The sequence below is a fragment of the Oncorhynchus masou genome, chromosome 22 (assembly GCF_036934945.1).
Source record: "Oncorhynchus masou masou isolate Uvic2021 chromosome 22, UVic_Omas_1.1, whole genome shotgun sequence".
Lineage (NCBI taxonomy): Eukaryota > Metazoa > Chordata > Actinopteri > Salmoniformes > Salmonidae > Oncorhynchus > Oncorhynchus masou.
Window position 1 is genome coordinate 47,309,104 of NC_088233.1, and position 27,692 is coordinate 47,336,795.

At 41.8% G+C, this 27,692-nt stretch overlaps 2 protein-coding genes across 3 annotated transcripts in view; both read right to left on the bottom strand.

Moving 5' to 3' along the window:
- Positions 1-9,029, bottom strand: part of LOC135509585 (ATP-binding cassette sub-family C member 8-like) — a 144,069-nt gene extending 135,040 nt beyond the window's left edge. Inside the window, exon 1 of the mRNA XM_064930362.1 lies at positions 8,709-9,029. Within this exon, the coding sequence (XP_064786434.1) occupies positions 8,709-8,729 (21 nt within the window). The 5' untranslated portion in view covers positions 8,730-9,029. The remainder of the gene's footprint in view (positions 1-8,708) is intronic.
- An 11,115-nt stretch (positions 9,030-20,144) lies between these two features.
- ush1c (Usher syndrome 1C) overlaps positions 20,145-27,692 on the bottom strand; it is a 48,813-nt gene continuing 41,265 nt past the window's right edge. Inside the window, exon 20 of one of the 2 annotated variants that reach the window (XM_064930364.1) lies at positions 20,145-22,891. In XM_064930364.1, coding sequence (XP_064786436.1) covers positions 22,879-22,891 — 13 coding nt within the window. In that variant the 3' untranslated portion in view covers positions 20,145-22,878. Of the gene's footprint in view, positions 22,892-27,577 lie in introns of those variants that run through there. The other variant, XM_064930363.1, reaches the window with a different exon arrangement.

Consider the following 27,692-nt stretch of genomic DNA (forward strand, 5'->3'; position numbering starts at 1 on the left):
AGCTAAAATCTATAAAACCAAAGGCTTGTGGTCTAGATAACATCAGAAATGAAATGCTGAAAAACAGCACACCTGTGTCGCAAAATGCTGCGCTTAAATTGTTCAACATGGTACTAACTTCTGTCTGCTTTCCTGATGTCTGGAAACAGGGGCTCATCTCCCCTAACCACAAAAGTGGAGACAAATCAGACCCCAATAATTACAGGGGAATTTGCATAAACAGCAACATGGGAAAGATTTTCTGTAGCATTTTCAATTCAAGAATCCAAACTTTTCTTCAAGGAAAAAATGTAATAAGTAAATGTCAAATTGGCCATTGTACTACTGACCATATACAGTGGCTTGCGAAAGTATTCAGCCCCCTTGGAATTTTTCCTATTTTGTTGCCTTACAACCTGGAGTTTTTGTATCATTTGATTTACATAACATGCCTACCACTTTGAAAATGCAATTTTATTTATTTATTGTGAAACAAACAAGACAAACACAGAAAACTTGAGCATGCATAACTATTCACCTCCCCCACAAAGTCAATACATTGTAGAGCCACTTTTTGCAGCAATTACAGCTGCAAGTCACTGGGATTTTTGCTCATTCTTCAAGGCAAAACTGCTCCAGCTCCTTCAAGTTGGATGGGTTCCGCTGGTGTACAGCAATCTTAAAGTCATACCATAGATTCTCAATTGGATTGAGGTCTGGGCTTTGACTAGGCCATTCCAAAACATTTACATGTTTCCCCTTAAACCAATTGAGTGTTGCTTTAGCAGTATGTTAGGGTCATTGTCCTGCTGGAAGGTGAACCTCTGTCCTAGTCTCAAATCTCTGAAACAGGTTTACCTTAAGAATTTCCCTGTATTTAGCACAATCCATCATTCCTTCAATTCTGAACAGTTTCCCTGCTGATAAAAAAACATCCCCCCCAGCTTGATGCTGCCACCACCATGCTTCACTGTGGGGGTGGTGTTCTCTGGGTGATGGGAGGTGTTGGATTTGCGCCAGACATAGCGTTTTCCTTGATGGCCAAAAAGGTCAATTTTAGTCTCATCTGACCAGAGTACCTTCTTCCATATGTTTGGGGAGCCTCCCACATGCCTTTTGGCAAACACCAAACGTGTTTGCTTATTTTTTTCTTGAAACAAAGTTTTTTCTGGACACTCTTCAATAAAGCCCAGCTCTGTGGAGTGTACTGCTTAAAGTGGTCCTATGGACAGATACTCCACTCTCCGCTGTGGAGCTTTGCAGCTCCTTCAGGGTTACCTTTGGTCTCTTTGTTGCCTCTCTGTTTAATACCCTCCTTGCCTGGTCTGTGGGGTTTGGTGGGTGGCCCTCTCTTGGCAGGTTTGTTATGATGCCATGTTTTTTTCCATTTTTTAATAATGGATTTAATGGTGCTCCGTGGGATGTTCAAAGTTTCAGATATTTTTTTATTACCCAACCCTGATCTGTTTGGAAAGCTCCTTGGTCTTCATGGTGCCGCTTGCTTGTTGGTGCCCCTTGCTAAGTGGTGTTGCAGACTCTGGGGCCTTTCAGAACAGGTGTGTGTGTATGTATGTATGTATGTATGTATGTATGTATGTATGTATGTATGTATGTATGTATGTATGTATGTATGTATGTATGTATGTATGTATGTATGTATATGTAGACCCTTTGCTGTTGTTCTGGGATTGATTTGCACTTTTCACACCAAAGTATGTTCATCTCTAGGAGACAGAACGTGTCTTCTTCCTGAACAGTGGGACGGCTGCTTGGTCCCATGGTGTTTATACTTGCGTACTATTGTTTCTACAGCTGAACGTGATACCTTCAGGCGTTTTGAAATTGCTCTCAAGGATGAACCAGACTTGTGGTCTTAGGTGATTTCTTTTGATTTTCCCATGATGTCAAGCAAAGAGACATTGAGTTTGAAGGTAGGCCTTGAAATACATCCACAAGTACACCTCCAATTGACTCAAATGATGTCAATTAGCCTATCAGAAGTTTCTAAAGCCATGACAATTTTCTGGAATTTTCCAAGCTGTTTAAAGGCCCAGTCAACTTAGTGTATGTAAACTTCTGACCCACTGGAATTGTGATACAGTGAATTAGAAGTGAAATAATTGGTCTGTAAACAATTGTTGGAAAAATGACTTGTGTCATTGCACAAAGTAGATGTCCTAACCGACTTGCCAAAACTATAGTTTGTTAACAAGACATTTGTGGAGTGGTTGAAAAACAAGTTTTAATGACTCCAACGTAAGTGTATGTAAACTTCCAACTTCAACTGTATCTACATTGGAAAACTTTAATATGGCAGTGATTGCCAGCAGAGCATTGTACGCAATAAAAACAACATTATTCAAAATCAACATCCCAATTAGAATTTGGACCAAAATATTTTACAACGTAATCCTAACAATAGCTCTTTACGGAAGAAAGGTTTGGAGACTTTAAAATGTGGGACAAACATCCAATTGAAGCCGTAAAGTCCATAGAAATGCACAAACGAATAATGCATGTAGTGCAGAATTTGACCACTTTCCAGTGGTAGTGAAAAAAACAAGAAATATTATTACAATTTTGGCTAAACCCAAATTCATGTCCAAATTCAAGTTTCCAATTGAAAGCACTTCAAACCCAAGAGCTGAGCCCAGAAACGAGCCCTCTCAGTCAGCTGGTGTTGAACCTAACCATCCAACCGGACACTAGCACTACTTCAAAAGAAAGAATACACATAAACAATATCATGAACCATTCAAAAGGACTCATATTTACAACATTGGAAAAACGAAACAAAATCCCAAAACCGACTACATTGCTATCTGCCCCTAAACAGAGAATACTAACATGCTGAGTATCTCTACTCTGTCAGAGATACGAAGCAGAGACAGATCCTTACCAAGTACAGGCTGAGTGACCACCAATTGGCAATAAAAACTGGCAGACATAAAAAGACATGGTTCCCCAAAGAGGAGCGTGTATGTGGTCACTGCATGACAGGGGAGGTAGAAACAGAGATGCACTTTCTCCTTCACTGTGAGAAATATATCTCACCAAGAGATTCATTATTCACAGAAATTACTATATCTATTCCTAATTCTAAATGTATTAAACCCAGAGGAAAAAACTAAAATACTAATGGGTGAAGGAGCAAGGGCTCCTCTTGCAGCCAAATATGTACAGCACCAGTCAAAGGTTTGGACACACCTACTCATTCAAAGGTTTTCTTTCTTTCTTTTTTTACTATTTTCTACATTGTAGAATAATAATGAAGACATCAAAACTATGAAACAACACATAACAACACATAAGTAGCCACCCTTGCCTTGATGACAGCTTGTATTGGCTTTGACAATATTGACGCAATGTTTTTCATGCCAATAAAGCAGCTTGAATTTGAGAGAGAAAGACAGAGAAGATTAGAGGCAAAGGCATGTAACGTGTGTGTGTCGGTAGTACCCTGAATGATGTAGTGATGGTCATACATAATTTAGTGACAGAGAGAGGAAAGCAATAACATATAACACATGTGAAGGACACATCAAACAAACCATCTTGACACCGAGCACAGAGTCCAGCGAGATATAGGCCAGATATATGACTCAATTGGAGTTGACTACATGGCCCGGCCAAACACTATGCCACGCCCACTCACCGACCCTTCACTGAATGCGAACACATTCGGGCCGTCTGATTAGTCCAAAAACCGATGGGTTTGGCCAGACCATATGCACACACATGCACTCATCATTTGCTGCTTCTACTCTGTTCTTTATTTTACTCCTATTATTATTATTATTATTATTATTATTATTATTATTATTATTATTAGGGATGCGCAATATATTGGTGAACATATCAGAATCGGTCGACATTAGCTAAAAATGCCAACATCAGTATTGGCCGATGTCTGGTTTAACCTCTAGTTTAATTTAGTCAAATTCTAGTCAAATTTGACGCGCATACCTATATAACGTAGGTAGGTACATGACATAATGACGGCACGTAAAATTTTGCGCTATACGTGCAACTGTCACGACTTCCACCGAAGTCGGTCCCTCCCCTTGTTCGGGCGGCGTTCGGCGGTCGACGTCACCGGCCATCTAGCCATCGCCGATCCACTTTTCATTTTCATTTGGTTTTGTCTTTGTTTTACACACCTGGTTTCAATTCCCCAATTACATGTTCATTATTTAACCCTCTGTTTTCCCCATGGTTTTTGTGCGTGATTGTTTTATGTATGTTCGGTCCGTTATTGTGGGCTCGGTATTACGACATATTATTTGGAATATTTGAGTAAATTTAGAGTAACTTGTGTTACTCACCTCTGCTGTCCTGCGCCTGACTCCTCTGCACCAGCTACTCCCAGACCACTACACATTGCTAGCTACTGTACTTTATTTACCGCAGCCTGCCAAGTCAGCTAGCCAGCTACAGTAGCTGCTATTGTAGCTTTTGATGTGTATTATTGTTGAAATAAAAAATACATTTCAAAAAGATATACAAAAATAAAAGCTTGCACTTCAACGGCATCCCTCAGATTTCCTTATATCTTTCCAACCAGGCGCAGTACTATAAAGGCACCACTGATTTCGACAAGAGGCGCAACAGAGATATTCACAATTCAGGGTAACGTTAAGCAGTTAACTTCTATTAGATAACTGGACAGATTTAGCTGTGTACAACCATTTTTCAGCAACCATTTTCCATCAAGCTAGTTGGTCAGCTAGTTGCTAGCTATACATATAGTTCAGAGGCTGCTGAGGGGATGATGGCTCATAATAATGTCTGGAATGGAGTAAATGGAATGGTATCAAACACGTGGTTTCCATTTTGTTGATACCATTTAATTGACTCCATTCCAGCCATTATTATGAACCATCTTCCCCTCAGCAGCCTCAACTGATATAGTTATGTCTGTCATATTGCGGTATCTAGCTATAAGCTAAACCTGATCAATCAAAGGGTTAGGTGTAAGCAATTATGATAATTACAAATGCCCTTAACTTGGTGTCTTCCCTTAACAGACACTGAGAAAGAAAGGATGAAAGTGAGAGAGGGAGAGAGAGGTGGGAAGAAAGCGGAAGACAGACAGAGAGAGATGGAGAGAAAGAAACTGAGAAAGACAGCAGTGCAAATGTACTTAGACTAGAGTATTTCAACAACTCTTATCTTCCAACTTGTTAGGCAACCATATGTACCTACGGTGGAAGGATGGCCAGCCACACAGGAGGGTGATGTTTACTGAGGAGGAGGAGGATGCCGTGCTGACCGAGATGCATGCTGGCCATTTCAGAGTGAAGCACATGGTTGCCAAAATCAACCTACGCTTCTTCTGACGGGGAATTGTCAAGGAGATGGACAGCTGGGCAAGTGAAATAACCTTTTGTTATTCAATCATATTCTATTATATCGGAAATTATTACAATTTCAATGAATGTCATATCAGAGAGCACACAATTTTTCAATTTGTCACTTTTTGCTTAAAGATCAGTTTCCGGTCTAGCCTGCCAGAAGTTTGAGAGGTTGAAGACTGTGGGCGCCCGGAGTTGAAGCCCATCAAAGTTGTTTCACCATGGCACGTGATCGGTAAGTGTCACACTGGGGTGGCAGGGTAGCCTAGCGGTTAGTGTTGGACTAGTAACCGGAAGGTTGCAAGTTCACCCCCCAAGCTGACAAGGTACAAATCTGTCATTCTGCCCTTGAACAGGCAGTTAACCCACTGTTCCTAGGCTGTCATTGAAAATAAGAATTTGTTCTTAACTGACATGCCTAGTTAAATAAAGGTAAAATAAAAAAGTGTCACAATTCAAATTTTGTCCTGATGAGTTGTTTTGTAATGGTTGCTTTAGAGTTCCATACTGTAGAATTGTGTGTGTCAGTATCCTTACAAATGTGAAAATCTGCATACTGTGTGACACACGGGTAAGAATAAAGTCATCATCTAAAGTGTTAGAGATGGATGTCATCGGACCCCATCGGTGTCTGACGGCAACCGATCACTTTGCCAAGAGGGTGGCGGCAATACCCATTAAAGGTCAGTAAATGAAGAGTATGTGCTTAAACTCTACATTCCCTTCTGTAACCCATTAAAATGGATGCTTGGAAACAAAAATAGATTTTCGTTTTGTATGATACCCATCAAGGACGAGACTGGCGAGGCCACCTCCCAAGGCGATGATGACACCCACGGTTCTCCCGAGGTCATCTTTGAGTGACTGATGTCATGAATGCTGGAACAAGGTACGGATGTTAAGTTATATTCTTGTCACCAATGGTTTGTTTAATTTGTTTTTTTACTATTTGTTTTTGTTTTTCACCATGGTACATAAAATCTGACATATTTCAATATCCTACATTGTCAATAGATATCGTTTTCCTACCCCTCCTCAAGGTTTGGTGAATGGACCAACCAGACCCTCAACCAGACCCTATAACGTACTTTCAGACCACTGAAACACCACCTGATGTGGTGGAAGTTGTCGAACCAGATCAGAACGCCTTCGACGACCAACTTCAGGCACGGTTTTGACCAATTATTGTTCATAAATTTTCTGGCCCTCCAAGAGAAATGTATTTGTAATATGAAATATAAATTGTATTTATTCCTGTTATTTAATCAAGATGAGACTGAACATCGACAAAGCGCAGGAGAAACAGAAGGACAGCTACTGGAGCAGAATCAATAAGGGGACCAAGTGCAACGATATCCGGCCGAATAACTTGTTTTGGAAGAAGGATGAAAGGAAGGCGAGACCTGGGAAACGTTGCTGCTCTTTTGCTTCTAGCTGGGGTCACCATCTGTTAAGGTGAATTTTTTATTTATTTTTAATCTCATAACTTTGCATTTGCACACAAAATAACCTGAAGCTAGTTTTAGTTTCCCTAACACTGATATTTTTCTTGGTAGGGCTACCTCGATGGAAGCTAACAATCTTCTCCAGTTGGAGCAGTTGGACAGTCGACCACTGAAAGCACTGACACCCTACACTTCGGTGAAGCCCAACGGACAAAGTATGTTAAGCTTTGGTTAACATTTGAGGAAGCAAAAAATGGCAGTTAGGCTGAGCTTATAAAAATGTACCTCTTCAATTTACCTCTCTAAATGAGGACCATCGACTGTCCGAGCCCCCAGGAGGTATCCCATCCACCAGAACCAGTGAGTTCGGATCAGTCTGATTCGCTGCGCTCTTAGTCGGGGGAGGTCCAGCTTGAGGTAGGCTATACCTTCCAAAAGTACATATCTCCATTTATAACACTGTACTAATCCATCACATTTTCTCACAATAAAGTGTATCCTGTGTGTTTGCTTGTTTACGTCCCTGTCTCCTACCCTGTTCCCTTTAACTCTGCTCTTGTTCTCCAGGAGCTAGGGGTTCTGCCCAACACCCAGATGTGGATCCACCTGATGTCCTACATTACCAACCACCCTCCCAACTTTTCCTTTTTTCATATACTGTTATTGTTATTATCTGCTAAGAAGGTTTTCTATCATACTGGGCATATAATGTGAGATACACAGACTAACTAAAACACTAGCACTGCAAACACTCAGAAGAGAGCAGCAGTGCCTGGACTTTGCAGTCTCCCTCTTCAAGTCCCCCTTCCAAGACTGGCTGCCTGTTGAGAACAAGTGACAGGCAGAACCTCCCACCCACACAGCAACCACACACCATAATTCAGTATTTTAGTCTGATTGTTTATTTTTGTACACTCACATGGCAATCTGTGAAAATAAATGAATGACACAACTGTACCATAAAATATCACACTTTTTGCCCACAAGGACACGGGGGAACACAAGGAGACAGGGGAACATTATTTGGCATGACAGCCCAGATGTATTTTTTTTGTTACCCGAGCTACAGATGGCTACTAATACAGGACTCGTAAAGGCCCAGTGCACTACTTTTGTGATTTTTTTAAGGGGGTGCTGCAGCACCCTCAGCACCCCTGCTACCTACGGATAAGCAAGGAATCCTTTTATACCCTATAGCTGTGCCCCGGTGATAAACTGTGTAGGCTATTGTACCACTTGGATTATAGGACCTGGCACAGGTCTCTAAGGTAACATATGATGTGGGAGGATGAAGAGAGTAAAATGAAGTTGTGACAATGACCTCGGGTCATTTTTTGCATTTGATTTTGCCAGAGGACTACCAGGTGCTGAGTGTAAAGGGATGCCTGGCTCTGGCTTAAATGTACTTACCGAGACATCAATAGGCCCATAGTTTTAGCAAGATGGTCACGTTTTGTCCATTACTTTCTGACTAAAACAATAAATAATCCACTGGGCAAAAACGCAATGAATCGACGTTATTTGTACGTCATTTCAACCAAAAATAATGTGATGACGCTGAAGTAATGTGGAAAACTGATTGGATTTGGGAAAAAAATTCATCACCGTATTGGGAATTACGTATTTTTTTCGTAACTTTCAATTTAAATCCAATGACATGGTGACATTGTTTGTTGATTTCACGTTAGTTCACTACTCAACCAAATGTAAATCATAACTGGACATTGAACTGCTGACATATATGACCAGTGGGAAACAACTGAATAATAAACTTATTTGAAAAACAAAACAAAAAAATCGATGGTGAGTAATGTTGAGCGAAATATAAAAAACACATACCTTTTCACTGGAGTTTTTATTGGAGTTTTTACTGTTTCGACCAACTCATTCAACAACCAAACAGTAGCACCCACACATGCAAAACACTTACCGGTTTGTATCGTGAGATCATTACTTTCAAAGAGCGACGGTTGTGGACTCCAGTCCTCGAGTGCAACAAAAAGCCAACATAGACAGATAACAGGTTGGTTATTTTACAAGTGGACCACAAAACAATCTCAGGGACTATGCATCCTCTCTCTTGTTCATCTTGTCTTGACTGAGCATCCAACCAACCAAAAAAATAAAAACACTCGGAAAGAAACAAACAATTAGTCACATCTGGTTTTAAACGCAGCTCGAGTCCATCACGTCCGCAAACAAAGGGAACTTGGTTAAACTGACAGAAACGATTGATGGATGCCGTGACCGTCTGGGCAAAGACAGTACACTATAAAGATAGCCAGAAACTGCTTTCTCCAATAGAAATTCTCGATCACGCTTGTAGGCGATGTCATAGCGACGTTGGCTAATTAAGCACATGCGCAGAAAACGTCGCACGAATTGCGCATGTGCAGGCCTTCAAATGAATGGCACTTCTTCGATATAACGTTGTTTTTGACGAAAATGAAAACGTGTCAGTTTGTTACTTTCACGAGGTTGGAGTAATAACATGTTAACATACTTAAGACATTGGCTCGAATCTAGGTTGTGGCTTTTCGATTTCGAGAAAATGAACAACTAGGGAAGAATGTTTCACTTTTCTTATTGACTTCTCTAACCGCAACCCCCAGCCTGGTCTGCTTCGCAAGCGTTCACGCAAGTCTGTCGATGTTGCGCCTCTGGGTTTAGAAACTCTGTGATTTGGGAGTCTGACTCTTCTTTTACCAGGATCTGGCTAGTGGCCACATTCCTGAAACTGTGTACAGAGGAAGCAGAGCGAGACACAATTTCAAGGCTACTTTCTGCTTTAGAATGAGCCGTCGACTAATGTACAAAAACCGGTCGATCTGATGCAGACACACAAGATGCTCTGTAGTTACGTAGCCTATGCCAGCCCACCACATTTTAGAATGAACTGAACGTCATTGCCTGAGCGTTGCTATTACATCATCGCCTGGTGAGCAAGCATGCAATCCTACATCAACTACTTAATTTGCAGACGCAATTAACTGTAGAAACTAATTCATATAGGCTACAATAATCATGATGAATATTTTATTAATCAAAATCAGTGGATGATTGAACATTTACTCATACAATATTTTAACTAAACTACACAGGCTGAATAGACAGATTGAATTAGGTTTAGGCAAGGGTCTGCGTGCTCCCGCATTGTAAATGGCACAAGACAAGTGTTCAATTAATCCATTGAAAGAGACCTTAACAATTAGTCCGACTGTGATTCAATAATGTCAGGAAATCCACTTTAGACGAGAAGACCCTCGCCACGGAACTAGGTCGACCCCGCCTACCACAGGCTTCCCAGACAGACAAGCGATGGGCAGAGCGTGGTTTGTATAGACTTTAGTTCAGTGGGTTCACCTGGACGTGTCCAGTACAAAAACGAAATAGAAATAGAAATGCCATGAATAGAGCTGACATTATTCCTTAAAATCAGAGAAGCATGTTTGTTCTCCATAATCAGTGGCGATTTTAGCATGTACATCTTGGCGGGGCAAATTCATTTGTTTTTGATGCATGGCAGCAAAGTCACTACACAACAGAATTCAAGAAACAATACATTCATTGTACTATAACGGCGACCACAAACTGTTAGGGCCTATACAAAGCTGTCCCAACAACAGAGCTTTCTTTTCAGCACCATGGAGTGAATCCTTACCACTGCTACACCTGGCAATCAGTGGAACCTGGTCTGGCAACATTGCTGATATGGCTGACATGCTTAAGCAAATCTGATCCAGAAGGATTTTATCTAACAAAACGACACTACATGTTGTAGCTGGGACCCTTTGGACCTTTTGGATTGCAAATCAGAGGAAGATTTTCAAAAAGTAAGTGAAGTATTTAAAAAGTAAGTGAATATTTAATTGCTATTTGTGATTTTATGAGCCTGTTGATGTGGGGCACCATACACAAAAAATTGCATGGCTTGCTTTCGTGTAAAACCTATTGTAAATTGGACAGTGAAGTTAGATTAACAAGAATTTAAGCTTTTAACCGATATATATATATATATATATCCCATTTAGCAGACGCTTTTGTCCAGAGCGACTTACAAGTCGGCTGGGGCCACTACTTTTACATATGGGTGGTCCCAGCGGAAAGGAATCGAAAACCCAAAATACGACGCCTGGCGTAGGTGCAAGACGTTTCCAACTCTGAGTCAAGCGCCATGCTCTACCGACTGAGCCACACATTTCATGTTTTAGGGACTCCTCAGAAAACCAGGCTGTCTTCTTGTGAAACAGTGGACGTAAAGAATCTAGCTAGCTAAAGCATTTACTGCAAATTGGATGTACAATTGTGTAAGCTTTCCTTACAATGCAGCTAAAGTAACATAGCCAGCTATCTATTTACTTGCTTATTGTGTAGTGGAGGATAAAAAAAAACCAGGCTAACTTTACTGCAAATTGGCGTACAATTGTGTAAGCTTTCCTTTAGATGCCTATGGATGTGTAGTCAAATGCGCCAGGCTCCTCCTGTGACAGAGGAAACAGGGAATAGCAGACATTAAAAACTAGCTACAATATGTAGCCGATCTGTGTATGGACCCTAACACGTTTGGTATGAATATTAGTTCAGAACCTATGATCCCCAGCTATCATAGTTGTATCAACTTCAAGTCTGAATTACATTTTTGTATTATTTTATTTGTACCTTTATTTTACGAGGCAAGTCAGTTAAAGAACAAACTCTTATTTTCAATTATGGCCTAGGAACAGTGGGTTCAGGGGCAGAGTTTTAACTTATCAGCTCAGGGATTCGATCTTGCAACCTTCCAGTTACTAGTCCAACGCTCCAACCACTAGGCTATCTGCCACATTAATGAAGCCCATGGATAGAGTAGAATATAATAACTTTATTGTGCCAAGGATGCAATCCTGCAATTGCAATCCTGCAATGTCCTATATACACATGTACTGTAGTTATTACCATGCATGAGATTCCCACATTGTAGCCTGTACATTGAATATGTTCACTGATCATGAACTCTTCCTTGGCAAATAAAGGTGCGGTTCAGGTACAAATTTTGGAGACATTATTTTTCAGTCATATCAAACTCCATTATTTGAATGATGCCGTGTCTGCATATATGTATTACAATTATATGGGGCAGCAGGGGAGCCTAGTGGTTAGAGCGTTGGACTAGTAACCCCGAGCTGACAAGGTAAATAAAGGTAATTCTACCCCTGAACAGGCAGTTAACCCACTGTTCCTAGGCAGTCATTGAAAATAAGAATTTGTTCTTAAACTGACTTGCCTAGTTAAAGAAAGGTAAAATAAAAATATATACTTCAACAGTGTTTACTGCTCCTGCGACATCAATGATTACACAATGTAACTATGCAATAGACTAGAAACATGATTGATTTGTTATTCATATATACAGAAAAAAAATATGCATATCTAACTCCCTTCATCTGCATTAATCTGAGGACACAGGATAGTATTTCAATGAGATACTTAATTTCAACCAGTGGAGAATGTGAAACGCTTTATTGAAAGAAGTTCATTATTCAGGTGTTATAAATGCATTATAATAATTGTAATATTATAAATACAAGTTCAATCTGTACTTCAATGCACATATGGTGTGCATTATAAAACGAGGTGGGGAGAGAGGTGTAGAAGACAAAGGGAAAGAGGTAAGAACAGCGGCAGACAGCATATGATTCATGAATTACAGTGATACCCTAATATTCTCTCAGTTCATCACAATTGCGGTGTCGCCTAACCAGCCTTGGGTCCCCAGTTGGCCCGAAGGTTATCTTAAGAGCGGGTGAGGTGGCGATGACAGGACTGGCTTCCTCTCTCACATCAAAACACACCTGCAGACAAGTAACATATGGATAGAGAGAAAGCATGATTAAGCCTTGGTGTTCTATTCTAACACGGTCAGTCATCATAAATCAGGAGGTGAAATGCAAAACTGACCGTGGATCATTAACTCTGGGACTACTACATCTCTGTCTGTATTTCAATGTAAAGCATCTCTTTAAAAATACTTCCTGTTGACCCGACAAAGTGACATCTCTCCTATGATCATGCTGTGCCCTCTGTCAGCCAGTTCAGATGCGGGAGGGGTTCACCAAAACAGCTGATATAACCTAGAGGATTTAGGGAGAAGGGGGAGAGGATGAAGTGAAGAAGAGAGACTGTTAATGTGTGTGTGTGGTCTCACCTGGTGTCCACACTAAGTGGCTACAGAGTACTTTATGCTGAAAAACAGACACATGAGGACAAACAATAGACGATAATGCCAATAGAAGATACTGTATGTGATGCAGACACCTATCAGAGTGTACCTGAAACATTTAAAAATAGATGGCTATGTGTCTCACCACTTGGTTATTGCAAGGCTAACCCCCAGGGAAATCATGACTTGGCAGCAACAGATAGTCCAGTGAAAATGACTGTGTTTATGTGGTGTAAATCTGAAAATGAGCAGCTGACATCTTAAGTTTTTTTTATTAATGCATGTGTGACAGGTTCACTGTACTTGGTTTCTCAAATGACTGCCTCGCCTGGTACACCAACTACAGAGTTCAGTGTGTCAAATCTGTGTTGTCCGGACCTCTGGCAGTCACTATGGGGGTGCCACGGGTTCAATTCTCGGGCCGACTCTTTTCTCTGTATACATCAACGATGTCGCTCTTGCTGCTGGTGATTCTCTGATCCACCTCTACGCAGACGATACCATTCTGTATACTTCGGTCCCTTCTTTGGACACTGTGTTAACTAACCTCGAGACAAGCTTCAATGCCATACAACTTTCCGACCGTGGCCTCCAACTGCTCTTAAATGCAAGTAAAACTAAATGCATGCTCTTCAGCAAATCACTACCAGCGTCTGCCCGCTCATCCAGCATCACTACTCTGGAGGCTTCTGACTTAGAATATGTGGACATATACAAATAGGTGTCTGGTTAGACTGTAAACTCTCCTTCCAGACTCACATTAAGCATCTCCAATCCAAAATTAAATCTAGAATCAGCTTCCTATTTCACAACAAAGCATCCTTCACTCATGCTGCCAAACATACCCTCGTAAAACTGACTATCCCACCGATCCTTGACTTCGGCGATGTCATTTACAAAATAGCCTCCAACACTCTACTCACAAAATTGGATGCAGTCTATCACAGTGCCATCCGTTTTGTCACCAAAGCCCCATATACTACCCACCACTACGACCTGTATGCTCTCATTGGCTGGCCCTCGCTTCATATTCGTCGCCAAACCCACTGGCTCCAGGTCATCTATAAGTCTTTGCTAGGTAAAGTCCCGCCTTATCTCAGCTCACTGGTCACCATAGCAGCACCCACCCATAGCACGCGCTCCAACAGGTATATTTCACTGGTCACCCCCAAAGCCAATTCCTCCTTTGGCCGCCTTTCCTTCCCAGTTCTCTGCTGTCAATGACTGGAACGAATTGCAAAAATCACTGAAGCTGGAGACTCATATCTCCCTCACTAAATTTAAGCACCAGCTGTCAGAGCAGCTCACAGATCACTGCACCTGTACAAAGCCCATCTGTAAATAGCCCATCTAACTACCTCATCCCCATACTGTTATTGTTATTTTTTGCTCCTTTGCACCCCAGTATCTGTACTTGCACATTCATCTTCTGCACATATGTCACTCCAGTGTTTAATTGCTAAATTGTAATTATTTTGCCACTATGGCCTATTTATTGCCTCACATCCCTTATCTTACCTCATTTGCACATGATGTCTATAGACATTTTTCCTACTGCATGTTTGTTTATTCCATGTGTAACTCTGTGTTGTTGTATGTGTCGAACTGCTTTGCTTTAGCTTGGCCAGGTCGTGGTTGTAAATGAGAACTTGTTCTCAATGAGCCTACCTGGTTAAATAAAGGTGAAATAAAAAATAAAAAACAAGACAGGCAGAGATGGAGAGAAAGAACACAGAACAGTTTAATTACCTCTGGTTATGGACACAATTAAAGCCAGCAGTAAAGCTTCCACAGCCTGTTCCTCACACAGTGAACATCTGGCAATATCTACATTTTTGACCCCTTGATCAGCTCGCTCTCTGAACGTAAAGAAAACAGTTTATTTTTTATAGATATGAAAACAATAACTGTTATATGACCTTTCAATCTAAAGCAGCAGATGTCATTTTTAGGATATGTCAATACAGCCCAGTGCTGCTTACCTGAGAGGCCATCTTCTTAGGTGTCCGCTTTGACTTTCTTTGTGTTGGAAAAAAGTTGCTTTCAGAACAATTATTTTTGATTGAATTTTTTTTTAAAGGTCTCAGAGCGAGTGACGTCAACGATTGAAACGCTATTAGCGCGCACCCCACTAACTAGCTAGCCATTTCACACCGGTTACACCCGACTTGAAAAACATCTAAATATAAACATTGCGAGATATTTGGCGAAATAGACAGACATGCCTATATTTCCCCCATAGGAAACAATGGGAAGACCGCAGATTTCCAATATTATTTTTGTTGTTTACATTTTAACTATAAAACAACATGACCAGGTCTCATTGCCAACAATAGTGAAGCAGGCATTGTGACGCTGAACAATAAGCTGGGAATTGAATGTTCGGAAGGCGAGTTGGTGCTCAATAAAACTAAAAGGAGCTGGCAGGGTGAAAAATGCACTAAAATAAGTCCTGTTTTTTTGCGATTACTTCAAAATGTTGGCAAGCAGCTGGGAAATATGGTCATATTATGAAACTGGGCTCCACGGCGGATGCAATGAACTCGTTTTTTTTTATCAGAAAACAAAAATGTCATATGTACAGCCTATTTCAGAGCACTCTCATCTGAGTGTACCAGAGCGCAGAATAATTACTTTACCAGCGCTCAACACTCATTGAATATGGCCAGTAACAGTAAACGTCGGAAAAAAGGCATAATTAAATTGTATCCAGCAGCACATTTATAGTCACCAAAGCTCTGGTTAACACAAAAACTGCCTTACTAGCTCTGCTAGGGCGAGTAAAATGGTCAGAGTGGTCTCATTTGTGTCTGGAAGTAGCTAGCAAGCTAGCCAACATTAGCTTAGATGCTTGACTGCCGTTGTAAGGCCAGAACTCTGAAATCAACCCTACTCCTCGGCCCAAACGTCCAGTGTGCGCTCCGAGAGCAAAACGGTCTGAATTTACAAACTGACAATTTTTCTCTGAATGGTAACCCATAATATTAATCAAATTGATTAAGCCAAATTTCTTCAAATCAATCCGATATACTATGCTATTACATAAAAAGGTTTTACATTTTCTGGTAATGCCAATACAGAATACCATCAAATGCTTCTCAAAGATGCCCTCTGGTGGTCAAACTAGCAATAACTTGCAGTAGTAGAAGAATGACGTACCACAAAATGACGTACCACAGAATGCTGCAGCAGCACGCAGGCTGTGCCGCAGTATGAGGTAACTTTTAAAGGAGGAACCACTGTAGATACACATTGAGTTCTATCTGTCAAGTCATTTTTACACCAGTTACAAGGAGCCTGGTCTAGGCCAATTGAGGAAAGCCTCTGAATTAGCAGTGAGTGATCAACAGTATCGAAAGCCTTTAACAGGTCAATGAAGAGGGAAGCACAATGTTGCCTTTTATACATACAGTTAACCACATAATTTGGAACTAAGGATGCCGCAGCGATAGTGCTATGACCTCGTATCTCTAATACATACCATGGGACAATGATCACTGAGATCACATGAAAGTAATCCACTAGACAAATATTTATGGGGGTTATTAGTAAGAATTATATCAATCAATGAGGAGTTGACCAGGTTTCTCACATTTAGCCGTATCCATTTTAAGACCAATTGAGTCAGATTAAAATCAATGCATATGCTCTTAAAGTGATCTGAGGCCGGGGATAGACAATTCAGATTCAAATCCCCTAAAATGACCAACTCCGAGAAAATAAAAAATGTTAAACACTCAGATATAGCAACCGCCATTGCAGCATGGGGGCTGTAAATCCCAGCAACAAATACATGTGTATTCTGGTTTATGGACACATCTACAACTAGGAGCTCAAATGTCTTGGGAACAAAACATATTTAATTATTGGGACTCCCAAGAAATGAGATTGAACATATACGCCAATTCTTCCCCCTTCTGTAATCGGTCACGTCTAAATACATTATAATCATTTACTTCAGTGTTTTTATCAGAGATAGAACCATTTAACCATGTTTCCGTGAGAACCAGAATGTCAGGACATGAGTCCTGTACCCAAATGTCAGTTGTGTCCGTTTTTTAAAATCCTACTTCGCACATTAAGGTGCATTAGCCCAAGCCCCCTATGAGATTTCAAGTCAGAGGGGGGGATTCAGCTCACTCCTATAAAAGCTAACAGGCATAGTGTCATCTGCAGCTATTTGTTGAGTGAGCTGAGACTTTCCGAAGGTCCCTGGCCAACCACGTGAAAGCATTTGACAGACCTCCCTCAAGTCGCTGGATGCAGGGGCTGAGGCAGGAACTGGGAGAGCAGTGTTGGCAGAGCTCAATCCACCCGGACGAAGCTACCGCCAAAGGAGTGGAGCTGCTGCAGGGGACTATAGTGGCTGCCAATGCTCCATTCTGGGTGTGGCTCCTGTTGCAGGGTTGGGGCTGCCATGGGGGGTAGGAGTAGGGAGGTTAACCAAAACTAGCCTGGGAGGGAGGTTGTGGGGGAAATTGAGGACGCTGGCAAAGCTCCAAACTCTCAGCATATGAGGGCTGATGATGTGAATGATACATGGTGTGGACTGCATCCTGTGGTGCAATACCCTGAAGAGGGTTTTGCCAGAGCCTAGGGTAGTGGTCGGTGCTGTGTAGAGCTGGGCTGAGTTGATGTGGGCCTGGTCTTGTACAGCTGTGTTGGGCCCGTCTGGTAGATCTATGCTGTGATGGGCCGGGTCTGGTAGAGCTGTGCTGATTCGGGCCGGTTCTAGTAAAGCTGTGCTGTGATGGGCCGGATCTGGTAGAGCTGTGCTGATGCGGGCCGGTTCTAGTAGAGCTGTGCTATGATGGGCCAGGTCTTGTGGAGCTATGCTGTGATGGGCCAGGTCTGGTTGAGTTGTGCTGTGATGGGCCGGGTCTGGTAGAGCTGTGTTGATGCGGGCCGGGTCTAGTAGAGCTGTGCTGTGATGGGCCGGCCCTGGTCTGGCCGCATGGGAGGGAGGTTGTAGGGGGAATTGAAGAGGGTGGTGTGGTTGGCGATACTCAACTCTGCGCTGGGCCTCTTTGACTGCGTATGGCTTGGGCATTGCTCAGTGTATCTGCATGCAGTTCCTGGGAGAGAAGTAGTGAAGGGTGGTATGAGGGGTAGCGCTTCTGCTTGTTCTCCAGTCTCTCTGAGGCACCACTGGATGCAGGTCTATAGGAGCATCTGATTTGTCTCACAGAGTTGGTGGCTGGTCTGCTGCTCCTGTGGGGTGAGGTGGACTGGCCAACATTCTTTTAACGTCCTGGCGAAGGTGGGGACTGTATCTTTGTACAGGTGTACATTGTCGTACAGACTGTCCAGGCTGAGGGTGGGATGGCGGGCCAGGTGTACGTTGAGCCATAGCACACAGTCCTGAGAAGCTGGCATTTACCCGATGGATGGTGGCAGGGTGAACATCTCTCTGGTGGAGGCCCTCTCCATCACTCCCCTTTAGTGATGTGGTCACTCTCTCCTGTTGGGCACGCAGGTCATTGGTCCCTGTGTGAATGAGGATATGGCTGGGGGAGCCAAGCTGGGCCACAGTCAAGAGCTCCATACCTCACTCTGTTGTGGGGCACCATAACTTTGCCACCATTTTAAGTGGGAAAAGTTTATTCTATAATACGGTGTCTCTCACTGCTCTAATATAAACTTTCCATTGGAGTCAATCATTAATATAGTGTTTGGTTTCTCGTCATGTTTGTGGAGGATGGCAGGAGTGATGGGAGCAATTACAGGCCGTGAGATCGGGATGGAGGGGTTCAGCTGTGTTGGTGCATTGGTTGGTTGGTGGGTGCTGATTCAGCTGTTGGCTTGGTCCTGGGTTTTTGTGGGACTCTTTGTAGAGCTAACACACCATAAACATGCATAAAAAGCATTTACAGTCAACAGAAATGATTAACACACAAATAGATTAGATAATAATTATCTTTATAGTTAGACATGACTCTGTAAACATACGATGTTAGCCAGCTAGCTAGAGTGGCAAGCTAGCCGATCAGTTACATGTAGGTGCATATGTATCACCACGCATGCTATGTCGTGTCGAGCGTTGTAGAACGCAAAATGGGACTTTACCAACCGTGTGGTGGGACCCCACCCCGTTTCATGTGCCGCAGCGAGAGGTACTTGATTTAGACCAGAGATGATGAACACGACGTTAATCATTTCACATTGCATACTGAGTATGACTTTTAATCTTAATATCCACAACAGTAGCTATGTTTCCATCAACTTGTCCAGTGATATATTTGTCGACATTGTGAAAGATTGCATAGAAAATAGATGTGACAATTGCCTGAAAGTAATCGTCACACCAATTTAAAAAATATATAAAATAATTACACAACCTACAGTGTCGAATAAAAATGAAGTGTTACCATTACCCATTAGGCAAATTGCACATGAATAAATTGGTGACAGCATGTATTCCAATTTGTTTCATGTCTCAGGTAGTCCACGAAAGCCAGCAGGATTAGAATGTAATAATTGACCAATATTTGCCATATTTGAATAATTCTCATGTGCCGACATATCACCACTGTCCGTGCCATGGTGAAACTTGTTCTCCTGTAGATCTGAAATTATTGGATGGTGAAACTTTCCAGCCAACCAGAAAAGCAAGGCCAAGCAATACCAAGAGGTATTCTTGAAAGTCAGGACAGTCCTTGCCCTGCAAAGAAAGTTTATTTTTATTTTTTATAGTTAAGCAGTAGACATTTAGAATTAAATGTGGAGTGGAGCTTCATAGTTACGCAATGACATTACGTGCCCCACGTACCTTTGAAAATGATCCGGTAATCCATCATTTATTGGAAAAACACAGTTTCCATCATAATTTGTTCCAATAAAGAAAGTTAAACAGAAGAAAGTTCCTCCCCTGTCAAAGGGTTACAATTTTCTCGATCTTTAGAAAATGTCTCCTATATCTGTCCTTTCCAATACACGTCGTGAAGGTTTTGTTTGCGACAGTAAACTAGGTTTGGCGACAGATTTTCATGCAAATATTCTAAAATCTGCATAAAGAAAATGTGTTAATTTACCCACCAAACTTTGTTGTGGTTGAAATCAGTGTGTGATGATTTGGAACGCACAAATGTACTTTTTCTATTAAAGTTTTCATGTACCGAATACAAATATAATATTCAATGTGTTCCCATCGCATTTTTTCAATTCTACCAATTCTACCGATAGTTTTGTTCAAAAAGCTGTTGAGTTGAATAGCAAAAATGCCTACTCTGTTATTGGCATGTGCATTCTAGCCAACAGCTCGTCATGTCACCAGAATAAGGCTCTAAACACCAGAATAAGGCTCTAAACATCAAGCTCATTCCGTGCACTTTCACCACCCTGTGAAGTTCATCATAACTTATTTCATTTGTAGCCTAATAAACTGCATGGTTTCACGATTCGTAGTGGGAGGACCACACACCATGTTATCGTGTGACTCCGAGTTCACTTCTAGATGATGGTTATTATATCAATATTTGCGCATAAAGGCGTTTCCACCGTAAGTTCTCGCCAATTAATTTGACCCGACACAAAAAGATCCCACCACGTCGAACAAACAAATTATCTGTCTGCATTTATTCAATTGTACCGAAACCTCCTGTTTCCATTACAGATGTCGTGATTCTTTTTTATACGGTATGACTTTACTCACATAAAAACTGTGGATGGAAACAAGGTTAATGCTTTTGACTAATCAACCTGGATCAATGAAAACCTGCCTAGTGTTTCATTCAATGTAAATAATGCTACTATTAGAGAGAGAGAGAACTAACGCATTAGAATTCCAGCTTTATAAACTGCCCAAATCGTGAATCCAGACAATCTGATCAGTCAAAGTAAGCACATACCTTTATTGATTCTGAGAGAGCATTGATTTCAAATAGGGACATTGATTACATCACAGTGTGCCTGCCTGCCTGCAGGGCTGCTCCTGCTGCTGATTACATACTCTAACTGAATACAGATAAGCTCAAACACCTTTCATTGGAGATTTAGGAGTGTAATTTCACCTATAACAAGGGGGCTTATGGCATACTAGAAGCTCATTAAGATGCACTTAGCATTTAACTAAACTCAGAGGATCAAAACCTGTTGACACCGATGCGCCTCAGCATCAGAGTTCAGTTTTTCACAACTGTGTTCCTATGCTGTAGGGTACTAGAATGAGACGAATGGGGAACATCGCTATGTAATTAGTTGGGACATTGAGATTTCTTCATTAGGATGCATTTACATGACAAATCAAAATGATATGGCAACCATGTTAGCGACCCATTAAAGTAACTGTTCAGTGAAAATCTCACTTTTTAAAGTTAATATTCTGTTTACTCATACCCAAATAGTGTTGTTGACTCATCCTGTACTTGTACGTGGCCAAAGCATAAATTGGAGAAAAAACACAAACTTGTATCTCAAACAGACAGTTTCTAAAATGTTTGCTATTTCCTCATAAAGTATGAGGTCATCCTCCTGAGGAGAATGAGCTGGCCAATCAGCCCTCTACTCACGTTAATATTTTTAACGACAGGTTGGGGTACCTGTTGGGGTACGCCCACACTATTCCAACACAGAAAAGCTGTTTTTTAACATTACCACTTTTTTAGAAGGAAATCTATTTCACTCATATTGTAAGTAATTATAGGTCATATTTCATAGAAATCTGGAAACACTGGACCGTTACTTTAACATTACACGAGGAATGTTTAAATAATCCTATGGAACTGAATGTCTAGAATTAAAACCATATTTGAAATTGCAAAAGTTGTCTCAACTCTCTAAATATATAGTCCGAGTACCAGTCTTTTCAGCTATAGCTAACATTTCACTACAGTACCAGCTGTGTTTGGATACCCATACTAACATACTGTATACTACATACTACATACTATATACGATTAGTTAATTTTAGTATACTGTAAACGAATGGTACCCTTTCACTTGAGTGTAATTTTGGCATACTAACTATATCCATACTATGAGCAATTGGCATACTATATACTCAATTTACTTCACAAATAGTACAGAGTAGGCTACAAGGAGTGGAACATTGGCTAAAAAGACGGGTACCCAGGCTACAAAATATATGGCTCTGAGGGGGATAGTCCTGGTCGGTATTAGATAGAACGTTGCGGCCCCGTACACCTTGGGGTAAAACAACTTGTGGCCAAGACCAACAACACAAACAAACGGACTATACAGCGACAAGTAGTGGAGTTACAAACGGACGATACTAAACAAATTAAATGTCTTACCTGTGAGGAAATGTTCTCTACACACATAGCTACGTGTAGCCTACTTGGACACTGGGTCCCCACATTTCCCACTCTCCTACACCGAAATCCAGAGGGCTCTTCTCACAGGCACTATTTCCCTACATGGAAGTATTACAAACCATAGGTCTGGATTTTTGACCTGGTACATTGAGCAACACAGCAGCTTTTCTGCATTTTTTAAATGTATGTATAACAACAACAAAAATCGACGATGAAGTTGTCTCTTTTATAATGAGGTTCAATTGGAAAGAATGTTTTGTTTTTCCCCAATTTGTGTGTGTGGCCTGAGGTGAATTCCTTCTTATGCCGTGAATATCAGCTCAGAGTATTACGTAGTGATGTCATAACCCTCTAGCTTCTTCAGAAAGTTTCTGTAATGGGATGTAAATGGAACTCAACAGAGGATGAATCAGTCTCTTTCACATTCTAGACAGTTCACATGTAGCACATCACGGCGTGGTTCTGGTTCAAACAGACTTGCTGTCAATAGTGCTCAGCATTGCATTGCAACAGTTTGACGCAAGGATTTGATTGTGATGATAAAATAGGTCAAATGTCAGAGGAAATGAGAACGATGGTTCCTGGTTGGTGGGTATGGCTTGTTTGGCAGGCAGGTGGTCAGGTGGCTCTCAGAAGAACGTCCTACAGAAAGAAAGAAACAGGTCGAATGACCTGGATATCATCAGTTGAAGAGCCTTAGAATGTATCTTAGGTCATAAGTCACGCTAGGGACGCCACTATGGGTTTCTTCACAGTACCTCAACCCAAAACTGATTTAATGTGTCAATCATGTATAGAGCAATGTCATCATGGAATGCTCTGCCACCAGAGCTTATTCAGGCAAAAAACCAGATAAAAATACAATGTTTCACAGCACCTCTCCTCTTTCTAAAGATCTAATTAAATATATACGGTATTTAAGAATATGAATATATGAGTACCCAGCTAGCACAGTGGATCTGGGCCAATTCTGGCTGAGTCGGGGCACTCAGCTGAGAGTCTGCACCATGACTTATGGCAAGGATGCGGGGATTGTGCTCGGGCCGATTCCGGTGTGAGTTATCTGGCCCAAATATATTACTTGGGGCTCGGGCCGATTGGGACTAATCTCTGGCAGATGATTACACAAGCTGCTTTATGTAATTAACATTTCATTATTTTTCCATATTTTCTAATTGTTTCTGTGATCAAAAAATATAATTAACATTTCAATTAAATTATTTAAGAGTCCTGTGTAGTATTTCAGTATTTTGATACTTTGTGCGAGGCAATTGATAAGCATTAAAAACTTTGTGGATGGAGCCTCCCGAGTGCCGCAGCGGTCTAAGGCACGGCATCAAAGTACAAACTGCGTTGCTACAGATGCTGGTTCGAGACCTGTGCCAGCCATGACCGGGAGACCCATGAGGTGACGTACAATTGGCCCAGCACCGCCCGGGGAAGGTTGGGACAAGGATGGGACAAGTTTATCCTGGTCCCATCGCGCTGTAGTGACTCCTGTGCCGGGCCAGGCGCATGCACGCTGACACAGTCACCAGGTGTACAGTGGGGCAAAAAAAGTATTTGGTCAGCCACCAATTGTGCAAGTTCTCCCACTTAAAAAGATGAGAGAGGCCTGTAATTTTCAACCATGACAGACAAAATTATATTTTTTTTCACAGAAAATCACATTGTAGGATTTGTAATGTATTTATTTGCAAATTATGGTGGAAAATAAGTATTTGGTCAACTACAAACAAGCAAGATTTCTGGCTCTCACAGACCTTTAACTTTTTCTTTAAGAGGCTCCTCTGTCTTCCACTCGTTACCTGTATTAATGGCACCTGTTTGAACTTATCAGTATAAAAGACACCACAACCTCAAACAGTCACACTCCAAACTCCACTATGGCCAAGACCAAAGAGCTGTCAAAGGACACCAGAAACAAAAATTGTAGACCTGCACCAGGCTGGGAAGACTGAATCTGCAATAGGTAAGCAGCTTGGTTTGAAGAAATCAACCGTGGGAGCAATTATTAGGAAATGGAAGACATACAAGACCACTGATAATCGCCCTCGATCTGGGGCTCCACGCAAGATCTCACCCCGTGGGGTCAAAATGATCACAAGAACGGTGAGAAAAAATCCCAGAACCACACGGGGGGACCTAGTGAATGACCTGCAGAGAGCTGGGACCAAAGTAACAAAGCCTACCATCAGTAAAACACTACGCCACCAGGGACTCAAATCCTGCAGTGCCAGACGTGTCCCCCTGCTTAAGCCAGTACATGTCCAGGCCCGTCTGAAGTTTACTAGAGAGCATTTGGATGATCCAGAAGAAGATTGGGAGAATGTCATATGGTCAGATGAAACCAAAATATAACTTTTTGGTAAAAACTCAACTCGTCGTGTTTGGAGGACAAAGAATGCTGAGTTGCATCCAAAGAACACCATACCTACTGTGAAGCATGGGGGTGGAAACATCATGCTTTGGGGCTGTTTTTCTGCAAAGGGACCAGGACGACTGATCCATGTAAAGGAAAGAATGGGGCCATGTATCGCAAGATTTTGATTTTTCCATCAGCAAGGGCATTGAAGATGAAACGTGGCTGGGTCTTTCAGCATGACAATGATCCCAAACACACCGCCCGGGCAACGAAGGAGTGGCTTCGTAAGAAGCATTTCAAGGTCCTGGAGTGGCCTAGCCAGTCTCCAGATCTCAACCCCATAGAAAATCTTTGGAGGGAGTTGAAAGTCCATGTTGCCCAGCAAGGGGGCATGGTCCACAATACCAGAAACAGTGTGTGAAAACCTTGTGAAGACTTACTTAAATTCATAAAAAATCCTACAATGTGATTTTCTGGATTTTTTTCCCTCATTTTGTCTGTCATAGTTGAAGTGTACCTATGATGAAAATTACAGGCCTCTCTCATCTTTTTAAGTGGGAGAACTTGCACAATTGGTGGCTGACTGTATGTGGTTTTTCCTCCGAAACATTTCGGAGGAAAAACAAGAACATTTATTTAAATTGCATCGGGTCGCTTCTGGGGGGATTCTGGTAAGATGCCGGCAAAGTCGACTGAATTCCAGTAGACAGAAACAGCCCGATGTACTTGAGCCGAATCTGGGCAGTCAGTCATTTTGATTCCTGGGCCTCGGGTGTCGATTCAAACAGTTCCGGCCACCCGGAAGAGGGCCGCTCTTGGGCCGATTCCTCATTGCTAGCTGGGTAGTGAGTAAATATACTTATTTTTGTTGCTTGGTGCCTTGACAATATATTACTTTTCATTTTAATATGAACGTAATAATATCTATTGTTGTTCTTGTCTGTAGCTGTTCTGTACTCTGTCATGTGTTTTATGTGGATCCCAGGAAGAGTAGCTGCTGCATGTGCACTAGCTAATGGGGATCCTAATAAACTAAACTAAACAAGTAAGTTAGAAATAACACATGCAGATGTGTGGAGAGACCCTATGGCTGTGTAACCCCAAATGGACTGATTGAACCCACTGGATGGTCCCATTGGATTCTATACTGAACAACAATATAAACACAACATGTAAAGTTTTGGTCCCATGTTTCATGAGCTGAAATAAATGATCCCAGAAATGTTCCATACTGTATGCACAAAAAGCTTATTTCTCTAAGATTTTGTGCACAAATGAGTTTACATCCCTGTTAGTGAGCATTTATCCTTTGCCAAGCTAATCCATCCACAGGACAGGTGTGCCATATCAAGATGATGATTAAACAGCATGATCATTTCAAAGGTGCACCTTTTGCTGGGGACAATAAAAAGGCCACTCTAAAATGTGCAGTTTTGTCACACAACACAATGCCACAGATGTCTCAAGTTCTAATGGGGCTTGCAATTGGCATGCAGACTGCAGGAATGTCCACCAGAGCTGTTGCCAGATCATTTTAAGTTAATTTCTCTACCATAAACTGCCTCCAACGTCGTTTAAGAGAATTTGGCAGTACGTCCAACTGGCCTCACAACCGCAGACCAAGTGTAACCACGCCAGCCCAGGACCTCCACATCCGGCTTCTTCACCTGCGGGATCGTCTGAGACCTGCCACCCGGACTGCTGATGAAACTGTGGGTTTGCACAACCAAATCATTTATGCACAAACTGTCATAAACCGTCTCAGGGAATTTAATCTGAGTGCTCATCGTCCTCACCAGGGTCTTGACCTGATTGCAGTTTGGCCTTGTAATCGACTTCAGTGGGCAAATGCTCACCTTCGATGGCCACTGAAATGTTGGAGAAGTGTCCTCTTCACGAATTAATCCCGGTTTCAACTGTACCGGGCAGATGGCAGACATGTGGGCGGGCGGTTTGCTGATGTCAGCGTTGTGAACAGAGTGACCCATGGTGGCGGTTGGGTTATGGTATGGGCAGGTATAAGCTACATACACAATTGCATTATATCGATGACAATTGTAATGCACAGAGATACCGTGACAAGATCCTGAGGCACATTGTCGTGCCATTCACCCACCGCCATCACCTCATATTGTTTCAGTATGATAATGCACGGCCCCATGTTGCAAGGATCTGTACACATTTCCTGGAAACTAAAATTGTCCCAGGTCTTCAATGGCCTGCAGACCAACCAGACATGTCACCCATTGAGCTTGTTTGGGATGCTCTGGATCAATGTGTTCGACAGCGTGTTCCAGTTCCCGCCAATATCCAGCAACTTCGCACAGCCATTTAAGAGGAGTGGGACAACATTCCACAGGCCACAATCAACAGCCTGACCAACTCTATGCAAATGAGATGTGTCGCGCTGCATGAGACAAATGTTGGTCACACCACATACGGACTGTTTTTTTGATCCACGCCCCTACCTTTTTGTTTAAACTATCTGTGACCAACAGATGCATATCTGTATTCCAGTCATGTGAAATCCATAGATCCATAGATTAGACTAATATATTTATTTTAGTTGACTTATAGTTGACATATTTCCTTTTATGAACTTGAACTCAGTCAAATCTTTGAGATTGTTGAAGGTTGCGTTTATATGCTTGTTCAGTGTATTTGGGCCATGAATTGTGAAACATTTGTTTCAACTAGGAAGGTCATAACGTGGTGGGTACATAGGTAAAATACCAAAGCTTGTGGTGGGCCACAGCACCAACAGTTTGGGGATCACTGCTATAGTAATCTCCCAGTATAGGTCCAAACATGTTACAGTCCCTTTGACTAACATCAATCAGAACAACTGCTGAAGGCTGGCAGAAGGCTATGTCACTACCTCGGTCACGCTGATTCTGGATGTGACCTCTTAGGACAGGCCAGAGCCTTAGAAATGCACTATATGTGCAGTGTGTCTATTGTTCTAGAAGACAGACACTGCCATTCATTGTGACAGCAAGTGTCTAAAATGAGAGACATAAAATGTACATACTGATTACTATTGATGGAGGTGTGTCGTCATTTCTGATTGACAGAGAG